A 14185-nucleotide genomic window follows, 5' to 3' on the forward strand; every position below is an offset into this window, starting at 1 on the left:
AGCTGTGATTTTGTTCATATTAGTAACCTGAAGTGCTCATCCTAGCAGGGACATTGTGGTTTGGTGTAAATTTTGTGCTGCCGTGTAGCCTCATGTAATCTTGAACTGCAGTGTCTGGTGTTGTGATAAGGACTGTCAAGATTGATTTAATAAATTGCTTTAATCAATTATGTGATGTAAACGCCCACTCTGTAAGCAATTAAAAGTTGGAAATAATAAAATTATATAAAAAATATGGGAGCTTGATCAGAACCAGACAGGATTACATGTTCATGTGACATCTTTTTTTACTTCGAGTTGCAGCTGTACATTAAATCTTTTGGTAAACATTTTATACTTCATTGTCTGAATATTAGTGGAAGAGTCTGTTGGACTGTTAGTCCTCCGCTGAGCTGGTTGTCTAACAAAATCATGTCCTTTAGTGCTCATATAAGTATTCAGACACTTACATATTATATTATAACATGATTCAGTTTTTGTTATTTAATGTATTTCCAGTGCATATATACACTTAAATTTTCCACACATAATATCTTTTGCCTTTGTACTTATAAATGTGAACAAAAAAGCATGTGTGCATAATTATAAACATGATATGTTTAAAAAACGAAATTAATAGACACCACTAATTACAAAGCCATTGTTGGCAGTTACAGCTTTGAGATGTCTACAGTAAGAATTAAATAGTTTTTGCTGCACTGGTGGCAAACTGTCTTCATTTTCCCAGTGTTACAACTGTCTCACTGATGGACACACAATTTCAGAACCCTCCATAAATTTTCAATGTGAAGAGATTGGCTAGACCTTGCAAGCACCTTCAACCTTCTTCTTTGGCTGTGTGGTGGTGTTGTCTTGTTGAAATGTCTGTCTTGTTGAAACATTCAGTCATGTGTTCTTTAAAGACATGTACCGTTTGCAGAGAAGCAGCCCTATATCATGATGCTCCCACCTCTGTATTCACCATGGGTATGGTGTTCTTGGGATCAACCCTTCCTTCTCCAGACATGATGAGCTGAATTATTGCCAAGGAGTTGTATTTTTTGTCTGACTAGAGTCTCTGAAAGAGTTCTGATTTGTCTAAATGCTCATTTTCAAATTTGAGATGTTTGCATTAAGTTGTGGTGCAGTTTTTTGCTTATTGTTCTCTGTGTTATTGTTGTTCCTGCTGCTTTCAGATAGACCTGCAACTGTTTTCTGACTGCTTGTTTTTCTTATACCTTCCTTGTCATTAGTCTGAGTGTGTGTTGTGATATCCTGCATGGCGCACCTGTCCGGGGACAATTAGTTATGGTTCCATGAAGTTTCCTCTTGCTTATTATCAAACCAGTTTTACTGACAGGGATGTTTAGGATCTTTTTTGGCTCTTTCACCACGATGGATATTTGTTACATAAATTTTCCCATCCAATGGCAATGTCTTTTATTAAGATTTGCTTGAAAACCTTTTTTTGCTGCATTAATATTTTATTGTTTGATTTAAAAAAATTTTATTTATCAAGATTTATCAAGGCAACAGTGAGTGTAACATATAAATTACCTAAGGAAAAAAAAATATATATATATATACAATAATCAGCTTGTTAGTTATACTCTTATAAGGTCATAATAATAGATGAGGTTGATAATATATTATCTGTTGTATTGAATATGATGTGTAATTGCACAGGGTTTGTGAGTGTAATGTCAGACTCATAATCTGTGTTTATGGACCAAGTGGTCACACACACACTTTCATTATCTTAGAAGTCATGGCCTTGTGATCCGGAAAGGTCATCCTGGCCAAGTGGAAATACAGCTAAAGAGAGAAAGAGAGTAATTGCTTCTCTTTTTTTGAAGATTAATAGTGATGAGGTCTCTGGGGGCATTACTGAAGAGTACGGACCAGCATGGCCTTTGAGACATGATCTTCCAATTACTCATTCAGTAAATTATATAAATAATCTAATTATTGCTAATTATTTTTTTTTTGTAAAATGTCATCATATATTAGATGGTAACTATTATACATAATGAAGGACAAAGAACCTTTTTGTTTAATTTGTGCAAAAGAGGGGTCTGGCATCAATGCAGCGGGCCTTCCTCTTAAAACCCTGTGAGTGGACAGAGTTTCTTTTAAACATGGGATTAGGACTAAGGTTGGGTAATATCACAATACTTGAAGGCATTTTCATGATACACGATGTGAATCACTAGATTTAGTTTTTCTGTGTTTTGCAAATGGTTGGAATGGACAAAATGCTCCAACGGTAGTGCCACATTAAAGGGCCGTTTTGGCCTAAAACTAGCGTTCAATATGTCATTTTTCATATTATGCAGCATTGTATCCCTCAGCTTTATCAGTTTGACAGAAATTATGAATTTGTATTCTTTGTGTGTTTTTGTCTATGAGTATTCTTGTACAATGCCCAGTATGCATTTTGCAACTATTGGGAACTTGGCTCGCTTTGAAAACGAAATCAGACAGCCAGATCTCAGGTGTCCACCCTAAACAACTCATAGTTTTCCAAAAGTTGAAGATGCAGAGGAGAGTTTTTAGCTAGTCTTTAAACCAGAACGTCTGGCTCTAGAGACTGTTGTGGCACTGCTGTAGGAGGTCAGAAAACATATTTACAACATGTTTACAGTAGATGGTTACATTTTTCATTTTGGCCAGAGTGCCCCTTTTAATTAAGAGTACATCCACCTGAATTAGAATTACAAAGAGACATAATATTCATTCTGTAAGGTTACAAAATGAAGCTACATAAATAAAATGCAGAGATTTTAGCACAGCAGCCCAGTAACATCTAAACATCCTTTCAGAATACAATAAATGTATCATCACATTGAAATGCAGCAAATATCTGCCAATACTGATATGATTCTGATATCATCGTGCATCCTTAATCTTAAGAAGGAAGAGGTTTTCAGCCTCTCTATATTTGGTCTCTTTATGATATATAGTATCATATAATAGTGTACTACCCATGATGTACTTTGCATATTGTGATGCAATTTATTATAATAATGATAACCTTGCCCTCACAATAATAATCTTTCTTAAAATTCCTACATAATTTAATGGTTGAGATGTAAGCACAATTCTTCAGAGTGGTTTTATGTGAAATGCTCCATCTTAGAGAAACTTACCGAATCAGATTTCTTTACATTGGTGTTCCTGATAGGAACTGATAGGAACCAGGAATCACAATGTATATAATGCAAATATAGCCATTTTATTTACTATTTAAAACCACCTATGAATCTACATGCGTCTTCTGAGCTTTTAATTGTAATATTAGTGATGGTAAAATAATAGTACATCTGACAACCATAAATTAGTTTTTACTGGGGAACTATTTTGCCTTTTGCCTGGATGTACCTCTTTTTGCCATGAATGATTTTTAAAAAATGTATTTGAGGCCAGAATCTTTCCAAAAACTATTATAAATCATTGTCACAGGCAAGCAGCATATTCGTAACCATTTCATGTAAAAACTGTAAGGGAGGTTTTAGAGGCATTAAACTCTTCAGAGGTCCTGGTTCCTATCAACACTACTGTGAGCGATTCTGACTCTTTAAGTTTCTCTAGAACAGCACATTTCACATCAAACCACTCTGAATGACTTTGTTTATGTCTCAACCATTTAATTTTGCTGACATTTTTAAAAATATCATTGGAAGGCCAACCCCTGAGCCACAGAAAGTTAAAGAACAAGTCATGTGTCTATGTTTATGTATGAGGGTTATATATGGAGTCTGCAGGCTCTGGAAGACTTACACTCTTATTTCCTTCTTAGCAGCAGCGTATCAGCTTCTGGTATTCCATCTAGAATGACATTGACTTTTAGCTTACCCAGACACCCGCTGCCTCACCCTCCTGCAGACCCCTCCCCTGGTGTTTTATTGTTTGTGTAATCTGTAGAGGGCTGTTTTTGTGGTGGGGGTCGCAGTGGGAGTTGTCACTGCTGCTGCTGGGGTTCGTGACCCTGCCGACCTGAGGTCATTACCACTGGCTCATATGTTTCCAGTTGTGTGTGTTTCCGTGCTTGAACTGGAGTTGAACCCAGTTTGTAATCATGCACAAATGCAGAGTCTATCATGGCAAATATTTAGGAGGATTATTTTTAGGCTTGTCTTGGGTCATGTCCAACTCTGTTTCATTGCTTACTTGGGCTCATGTTTGTTTTTATATATTGTCAGGACATGGGCTCATGCATATGTCCCAACTGTGGAAATGGCACATTACTAATTTTTCTTTTCTGATACCGGTATTGAAACCTTGAGTACTGGCTGGTACCAGTAGTTATTTTACATGCTTGTGGGTTATCAACAAATGCTGGAACTATTACATATTCCATTAAAAAGCATATTGCACTGTGCTTTTGTTTTATAATTTTGACACTGCACAAAAAACAAAACATTCGTAACAGTGAATTTAGGTGTTTTGTATATTTCACATTTTATTCTTTCCAGTTGTCATACATTTAGTGCTATAATGTTTGGTCAGTAGGGGGAGCACTGCACTCACTGCTTGACCTCAAAGTCCGCCTATGAGCACAGCCATTGGCTCAGGAGCTGGTGAATGCTGTTGTTTTGTTGGCTTCTGCCCAAAACATCTGCATGAATTAGGGTGTGCTTCATATAAATTATATGTAAATAAGATACTGGTAGGCTGGCACTTGACTTCACGCGCTGAAGCTGATTCATCATTTGCACTCAAATCTCGTTTCTACGTCATACAAAAGTTTCATAAATCAAATGCAGAGTAGTAGTACATACATCATTAAAGGCAGCCAAATCTGTGCTCTTTTGTACATAACTTTGATAAATAAGGGCCAGTAGGTGTATGTGCTGTTTTAGGTGAGATTTGTTGCAGGATTGGATTGGATTAATTCTTTTTTAATGTTTTATATATGGGGAAGTACTTAGTAGTGTGCTCCATAGTATATGGGTTCATCTCCTTTCTAAGGTATAAGATTTTTTGTGACCATTACACTGGTATGCCACAAATACACTCATAACACCACAACGTATAAGCAGTGCAAACCACTGTAATGTTAGCCTTTTTGACTGAGTGCCTTAGACAGGGATGTTTGTCATATTTTAAATGAAAATGAAGACACAGCAGACCCTTGATCACCTTATGCTGTCTACTCTGTTGCATCTGAAGAAGTACATTTTGTTTTTGGGGCAGCAGGCATAAAGGAATGGCCAGTCTTTTGGGGTTAGTTTTAGCCTAATATGGATTTCTGCGTCTCTCTTGTATGACCTGAGAAGCCACCAGACTTGGTGGGCTACATCAGATGTGGCTGCTTTCAGGGTCTTATGCACGAAACAAGCCGTGGACCAGCTGGTACTACAAGTTGTATAACTGTAATATTTTCCAGTTTTCAGCGGTGTCTGATGGTCAGTGTGAGTAGGTACAAATGAGTGGATAAATTACACAAAGCTTAAGTTTGTTATTCAAATTTCCCATTCCACCTTAAATGGTGCAGCAATTCAGGTGCCTGTACAGGTGCCAGAATGTAACTGCAGCTCCATTTAAGATGGAACGGAAAATTCGATGTTGGCTAGGTCCAGATACAATAAAGAGATATTTGAAAAGTTCTTGACAAATAAAATGCTGGCACATCAAACACTGAAGAAAAAGTAAGACAGCGAGTTTTTATCAGCGTCCATCTTTAGTCTATCTGAAGAGGCAGCCTCCATTACTCATCCAGCAGGAAAACCTACAGACTTCCATTGGCTGTTTTTGAATAATAAAACATTATCTTAAGTATATTTGTGTGCTACTATATTTATTTTTGTGCAACACCAGTGCTGTCATCTGGACGTTATTTTTTCTTCCATGTGGTTAACTGGGTATCTGTTCATGATAACTTGTGTATACTGGAATATCAAAGAATGCACAGTTCACCGTGCAGTTCACCAGATATCTGTTTATGAAGTCTTACAGATTATTGAATATCAAAATTAGTTGGAAAACACATCTTTAGTTTTAACACCAGTGCTTTCATCTAAAATAAGGTGGGCCTACAGACTTCCACTAATTTTTCCCTTTTTTTGTGTTGTTGCTTTTTCCTTCCCTGCAGTTAACCAGATATCCGTTCATGAACTCTTCTGGATACTCGAATATCCAAATTTGTTGCAATGCACATCCTTAGTAATTTTGTAAAGTCTGGGTCGACTTTGTAGATTAGTTCTGTATTTTTCTGGTTTTCTTACAAGCTCAGCACATTTTTACCCTTAAAATGCTCAAAAACAAACAAAAAACTCATACACACATACACACATTCCTCCTTTTTTGATATTACCGTGTATGCCTGTGTAATGTGTGTTTGTGTGTGTGTATGCTTCTTTGAGTGTGTGTGTGTGTGTGTGTGTGTGTGTGAGAGAGACGCCTGGCCATTGGGCCGTCTGTGTGACAGACGCCGAAAGGAAATCCCTGAGCATGCCGATCTGTCACATAAAAGCAGCAGCGTGGCACAGATGAGAGGGGCGGCGTGAATGTGGGTGTATGTGTGTGTGTGGTAGGAGAAGACTGCTGAGTGATTGGAGAATTCCTATACACACACACACCCTCTTTTCCCTCAGGCTCATTCCCTTTATCCACCACTTACCCCCCTTATACCCCACTCCCCCTCCCACCCCTCAATATCTGCTCCATGTGCTCTGTGGCCAAACATTGCTGCTCGTCTCTGTCTTATTTAGTCCTCTGTGTTTGTTGGAGGACAGCAATATTATGCTTCATCTGGCCCATCCCCTCTTCTCATTTTATTACTATAAACATGAGGCTGAGGCTGACCAATGCAGAACAAAGACAGGGCTGTTGTAGGATGACACTCTTTTCGAGTGGAATATGCTTCTGATAAATTGTTCATGCTGTTTCATGCTGACCTTTTTATGTGCAAAAAGGCCCATATTCTACATTTTTCTTTGATATTATTATTATTTTTTTTTCATTTAATGTTTTTGTTGTTGTTACTTTAAAAGTTTTTTTGGGATTTTTGTACCAAAAAAAAATAATTTCTACCGTTTTCTAAAATTATTTCTTTGTCCATTGTTATTGTGCCTTTAACACTGTATATGACGTAGTCATATGCGAATGTATAAGCGCCCCAGGACAAAATATGTTTTGCATAGAACACACAGTTACTGTTAATTTGCTGAATGTAATTGGATTTCAGAAAAGTTATGGCACATTTTATATTTTATTTTTTCGTGTAAATAAAACGCTGTTGCAACTCAACAACAAAAAAATGGCATATTTAGGATTGTTCTCTGTAGAGGATGTTTTCACTTAGAAAATCAGAAAAACATGCAAGTTGAGCAAGGTGTTCAAACTTTTGCATGTGTATGTCAATGACCTCTGTTCTGATAGGCGCTTTAAAAAGCAGTGTGGGCAGAAATGTTTTAAGTTAGAACTAAAATCCTGAAATATGTCAGAAAACAGAAAACGTTGGCCACTCCTTTCAGATTGGTGGATCTTTTGGAAGGCTGTAGTGATACATTCACTTCCTAAACACCAGGAACAGTACAACATTTAATCTTTTTTCACACATATTCCACTGCAACAGCTTTGCTACAGGTTGTCTGCAGTAACAGCAGTCCTTACCACGTCAGTTACTGAAAGGGCAGTTACTTGTAAATATGTTCATGGTTGTGACATCACAACTATGATAAATTCACAAGTATAAGTTTCCATTCATGAGCTGTATGACTGAGGAGTGAAAGTCACATTTTGAAAGTTTCACATAGTTTAACATGTTTATGTAGTACTCAGATTCTTTTATTTGATGAAAGGAAAGAGTGGTTTTCTGTGATTGAAAACCATTCAAACTTGGTTAGAATGAGGGTTACTGTGTTGCCACTGCCTTAGGTCAGGCCCATCCTTTAAGTCTGCAAAAATAAATGGCCTGTTTGTAATTGCACTAAAGCCTTTATGTATTTAGAGGCTTTTCTTGCTCCTTAGCCCATTACGATGTGAAATCAATGGGATGTGAAATGGTGCATGCTACTGTGATCATCTACATGATCATCAGGCAAGAGGTTACATTTTATTTTGTGGATTGCTCTATTGCAGGTAACAGTCATGATGTTGCTGCTGCAGAAGCTCAATATTGTGGCCTTTTAAATGAAATCAAAAGCACTTAAATCTTTCATTTCTTCTCCATAGTAGTTCATGCTTTTCTCGCTTTTCACTGCTGTTTTCTTCAGTCTCTTAGCCCAGGTTTGAATTCTCTCTGTGCGTCTCGCTCTCATGTATGAAAAATGTATTTGCGTTTCCACGGCGCTTTTCAAGTGTGCAAGTTCAAATATTTGAAGATTCTGCACCAAATATTTGAGGCGAAGAGCTGAATGTGAAACATCAACCCAGGTTGTGTTTAGTTGAATGGAGAATGTGCTGTGTGTGTGCTGTGAAGTGTTAAGCTCCTCTCTGTATTCTGGTTGGAATAATTTATTTAATTTAATGTGTTCAAGTGAACCTGTCTTTTGTCTTGGAATATTTCAAAAAGTAGAAACAGTAAAATAAAATATTAAGTTGTTATGTTACTTTTAATTAAGACAAACTGATTTATTCAAAAATTAGATTTTTTTAGAGGGGGTTAGACAAACATTAACATACATGTGGAAAAACAGAATGAGTGCAGATGCTTCCACCCAGGTGTATCACATAATACAATTAAGCAGTTAATATCCCACTACGGTCTGTGGCATGTAAAAAAAATGTTGAGCAGGCCCAGATGACCTTGATTTTGGATCAACATTAAAAGATCTATGTGGCCTTTAAAGAAGGTTTATTATGGGGACACGGATGACAGGAGCTTCAGTCACAAAGACTGCTCAACTGGATAGTGTTTCAATAGCAGCAGTGATCTATGGGAAGGACATAAGGAAATAGGGTTAGAAATTGTTGTCAAAAGCGCAACTGTTCCTCAGGTTACTGAGAATGTCAATAGAGGATGATGAGCAGACTGTCAGCAAGAACAGTCCATCAACAGCTACATATAGAGAGATACAGTAGGGTTGCAGTGCATAAACCCTTCATTACAAAGACGAATGCACAACTGAGAGTTCGGAGGTGTAAAAAACCATCAGCTCTGGTTTACAGAGATGTGGGAAAAAGAGATGGCTTACTCTAACATCATGGTACAGGCCTAAATGCTTGACCCTTAAAATTGGGGGAGGGGGGTCTGGTGGCTCAGTTATGCTGTGTCTCACCATGTCTCACCCCAGTTAAGCTTAGATAGATATTGGACTGACGTTTTAGGCAGTGCTCTCCACCACCATCATCAAAACACCAACTGAGAGAATATATTTTGGTAGAATGGTGTTGCACCCCGCCAATACAGTTCCAAAGACTTTTAGGATCAGGGTGTATTGAAACTGTTCTGGTGGCCCAAAATCTTACTAAGACATTTTATCTATTTTTTTCCTTCAACGTTTTCAAGCACTATAATGCAAAATAAAAGCAGTGTACATCATGCTAACAAGCTTCTTTGCCCAAACAGCTAAGTTGTGGATGATTTCATCACATTTCAAATGAAAATCGCCTCCCGCTGTGTAGTCTGTTGGATCTGAAATAGTCCACTTTGTTTTCAAGGCAGCAGACATAAATCAATGGCTCGTCTTTTGGAGTTAGCCTTAGTCCAACACGAACACCAGAGCTCTTCTGTTTACCCTTGTACCTTGTAAAAGGAACTGCCTGATTCAATCAACTGTATTAGACAGCATTGTTGGGGCCTTGTGCACTCGTGGACCGGCTGGTACTGATAGTGTAAATGGCTGTAATATTTTCCAATTTTCGTCAGTGTCTGATGGTCGGACTGTGTGGAACGCACGTATGAGACAAATGACTTGAGAAATTGGACCAAGCTAAGGTTGGCTGTGTGGGGTGCACATTTGAGACAAATGACTTGAGAAATTGGACAAAGCTATAGTTGGCTTCAGATTCAAATTTCCCATTCTACTTTAGATGGTGCAGCAGTTAAATTCAGCTGCCTGTACATGTGCCAGAATGTAACTGCTGTTGCATTTAAGGTTGAGTGGAAAATTTTAACAAAAAACTGCCGAATAAGAAGCCAGCATTAGCTTTCTAGAAATTAAGACATGAAACAACATCTAGCACCATTGTTGCCAGAAACAGTAAAAAAAAAAACAGATTTACTTTGATTAATTGATAAAAATGGTTCTCAATTAAAAGTGAATAATAAAAGCCCAGAATAATGAGCCACTGTTAACCAATTAAAATTGGTTTACTTAAGCATCTAAATGTTTTTTATTGGGATTTTTTTATATATTCCAAAACTATCAGAAATTTTAAATATACCACCAACTATTAGAAAGGTATTTATTTGGGGAAAATCAATGCTGACCCTGTTTCAATGGGTCACTGGTAGTTTATCAGTGAGTGGAAAATAACATGAACAGTTCAGGCACAAATGGGTTTATTTGTACATAGTTGTTCCTTTTATTTCTCGCTGTTTACTCTCAGCATATTATATACTGAATTATATTTAGTCCTGAGAAAATGCAAATTGTATGAAATCACAGCATCCTCGAAAGAGACTCTAGTCCCTTTGGAACATAAAGAGATAGGGACTGTACAAATGAATGTTTTACATTTGATGTGTTGTTGAGCTGTAATGTTTGATCTGATGTTTTCTCTTTCTTCTTCTTTCTCTCTAGTTTGTATCTACGTAAATAAGCACGTGAACACGGGTCCTAACTTGGACAGGCAGAAGGTTCTGCAGCTGCCTGATCACTTAGGTCCAGCCAGGCCCTCTGTGGTGCTGCAGCAGGCAGTACAGGGCTGTATTGACAGTGCTTACCAGCAAAAAGCGGTTTTCACTCTGCTCACACAAGGCTATGGAGGAGAAAAGATATCAGGTAACACGCAAAAAAGCATCCAAACAGGATATTAATAATCAAATACATCAATCAAAAAGCTATTAATTTAGACCTTCCATAAGTTTCTTTAAAGCAACTATTGAAAGAATAATTTCCCCGTAGTCAATCTGCCAAGACATGAAGTTTGCTTTTTTGTTTTGCGCTGGAGCTATAAGGCTAATGTAGCTAACAGGTAGTGGAATCTTACAACACTGTTTCCAAAAAAGTTGGGCAAAATGTAAATAAAAACAAACAAACAAACAAAAATTGTACTATTTTCAAGTAAATATAAGGTTCACATGATTTGCATATCATTGCATTTTGTTTTTATTTACATTTTATTTATGTGTCTCAACTTTTTTGGAATAGCCTCTTTGTTGTATATCTCACAAGTTAACATTATGCAAACTGTATGTGTTAATCATTTTATGTTTACTTTAAACTACATTGTGTTGTTAAGTAATCTCAAATAGGCTTTCTTATGTGTTTTTTGACACTGTATGACACTATTATCTGTAAAAATTGACAAATGTATGTTGCCTAGCTAAAAGCAGTTGTAGCAGTTGTCTTAAAGCTTAAAAAATTGTCTGCACTTTTGTCTATTTTTATCAAAGAGAGATTATTGAGATTATTTAACAACTCAGTATAAGTGTGTAATGATTTAGGCATATAGTTTGCAAGATGCTAATTATAGTGCACTATAAGCTTCATTTAATTATTACTTTGGATGCACGATCAGAACCAACCTCGACTGGAATTACAAGTTAAGCAATAATCAGTCAATTTGTTTTGATTTTTGTAGATCTGTGTTGCAATTTTATGATGTAAATAACTTGAGCCAAGTAAGTGTACTTGCAATTATCTTTGAATGCTGTTGCTATACCTACAGTCTTATGCAAAAATTTGAGTGCGCTTGGCAAATGATAATGTTTAATTAATTTTCTAAGTGAAAATAATTTAACACATTCTCTGTGGAGAACAAACTTCTGCACATGTTATATGTTAAAATCAGCAAATAAACAGAAATTGTGAATTATATTAGCAGAAAAATGCTACAGTTTTTCTTGTTGAGGATGTGTTAACCTACCTTCACTTAGAAAATCAACAAAACATGTAATTTGACCAGGGGTGTTCAAACTTTTTCATATGATCAAAATGTTATAGCATAATAATGAATAAGTCTAACTTGCTTTCCTCTTACTTTCCATGTAGCACAAAATGACTTACCTAGTCAACCCGTTATGTTATTTCGTATTATTCGATTTGTGAGTTTGGCTAATAGAAAGTACTGGAAATGTGCTTGTGTATTATGTGATCATTTAGCCCAGACAATGTGAGCACCAAATATAGTATGGCTTATTGATTTGGGGTTAAGGAGAAAATTGTGGAATATCCTTCTGCAACTACTCATGTGCTCTCTCATCATCTCTCAGCTACGTTTGACGGTAAGCAGCACCTGCTGAGTCTGCCGGTGGTGAACAGCGTGGGCTATGTCCTGCGCTTCCTCAAGAAGCTATGCCGGAGCCTGCTGTGTGAAAACCTCTTCAGTGACCAGCCCATCGCACCTTCCTCCTCTCCCTCCTCCTCTTCCTCCTTCCACACCGACAAGCACTCGGACGGTCAGGCCAAGTCGAGTACGTGTTCTTTCCACTTTCCTTTTTCCTCCTGAACATACTAAGCTCTTTGTTCAGACAAACCAATTTAGCCTGCATGTTGTTTACTGCTTTTTCAACCAGCCCGTCTCTCAGAACTATTTTCTCTGGTAGAGAGCGCTCTATTTTTTCTTCTGACTGCTTAGCAAGGCTTTTATTTCTGAGTCTCTTATCTGATCTCCCCCGCTGAGAGCTTGGAGGAGGCCTTTAGTCCTAGCTGAGCTCTCTTAAGTGGCAGTCATAGGGCTAATCGCTCCTATAGTGTTCTGTGGTTTAAGTGCTGGGCGGCTGTGGCGTTTCTGTCTCTGTGGCTGTGGAAGCAGCAGGAGGAACTGAGGAGATCAGGTCATGAAGCTTATGATAATGCAGCTGCTTCAGTGGTTTCTGTGGAGATGTTCCCATGACGATTTGGCCCCATGCTGATGGTTAATGGAACTAAGAGTGGGATAGGTGTCTAAGGAGTGGCACAGGTGTTTTTTTGAGCAAGCTTGGGCACATGCCTGTGAGCCTTTCCTTTTTAACCCTTTAAATTGTAGGACTGTTATTCAGTTGTTCTTCAGTAACTAGTGTCAATAGTTCGTAAAATACTATCAAACTTCAGTCAGTTATGAAGAATTGAAGTGTGGGTCACATACATGCCCTTGCAGTTAAGAGGTAAATGAAATACATGTTCATTTTCAAATGCTCATGTCGGGTTGTTTGGGAAAAAAAACTTTTGCCATCCTCTTCTTGTGCAGCAGACTCTATGGTGGATGATTACCACACTGAAGAAATGCAGTCAAAGCGCTACTCTAGTGACCCCAGTGATAGCACTTTCGGTGCTCTGTCATCACCGTACACGGCACCTAAATCCAGCTATGGGTTTCGCTCTGGTCCCACCTACTCTGGGGGCGTGTGCAGACAGGCAGCCAGTCCCAGCACGTTCCAGGAAGGAAACAGAAGTGGTAAGCAGCATGTTTCTAGAGATAGTCTGAGGTAATATCCAGGTGATCAATCATCTTTCATGTGTTACAGTATATAGAGTATGTTAGGGTTGGGCAACATAGACAAAAATAGTATCATTCAGTACCATAGTATATGCATTTCCTAATGCTCAGTTTTAAGTCTGAATAGTACACTACATGGCCAATATTATGTGGATGACCAGACATCACACATCATGACCATATGTACTTGTTGAACATCTCATTCCAAAACCATGTGCATTAATATGGAGCTGGTTCCCTCTTTGCTGCTGTAACAGCCTTCACTCTTCTGGTAAGGTTTCCATTAGATTTTGGAACATTGCTTCCATTCAGCCAAATGTTGGGCAGTAAGACCTGGCTTGGAGTTTGAATTTATCCCAGAGGTGATTGACAGGGTTGAGGTCTGGGCTCTGTGTTGGCCAGTGAAGTTCTTCCACATAAAACTCAGCAAACCATTTCTTTCTGGACCTTGCATTGTGCACAGTGGCATTGCTATGCTGAACCATGAAAGGCTTTTTCTGTTGCCACAAACTTGGAAGCGTAAACATTTCTTAAAATATACGGTATGCTGTAGCATTAAGATTTCACTCTAATTTCACTGGAACTAACAGGTTGAGCCCAAACCATGAGAAACAGTCCTAGACCATTATTCCTCCTCCACCAAACTTTACAGTTAGCACTATGCATTGGGTATGTG

At 37.9% G+C, this 14185-nt stretch overlaps 1 protein-coding gene across 5 annotated transcripts in view; it reads left to right on the plus strand.

Moving 5' to 3' along the window:
* Positions 1–14185, plus strand: part of scml4 (Scm polycomb group protein like 4) — a 61647-nt gene that overhangs the window by 39705 nt on the left and 7757 nt on the right. For 4 of the 5 annotated variants that reach the window (XM_036582322.1, XM_036582320.1, XM_036582324.1 and 1 more), the window contains 3 exons: positions 10671–10871; positions 12305–12505; positions 13261–13467. In XM_036582322.1, the coding sequence (XP_036438215.1) occupies positions 10671–10871; positions 12305–12505; positions 13261–13467 (609 nt within the window). The remainder of the gene's footprint in view (positions 1–10670; positions 10872–12304; positions 12506–13260; positions 13468–14185) is intronic. The other variant, XM_036582321.1, reaches the window with a different exon arrangement.

Source organism: Colossoma macropomum, unplaced genomic scaffold (assembly GCF_904425465.1).
Source record: "Colossoma macropomum unplaced genomic scaffold, Colossoma_macropomum, whole genome shotgun sequence".
Lineage (NCBI taxonomy): Eukaryota > Metazoa > Chordata > Actinopteri > Characiformes > Serrasalmidae > Colossoma > Colossoma macropomum.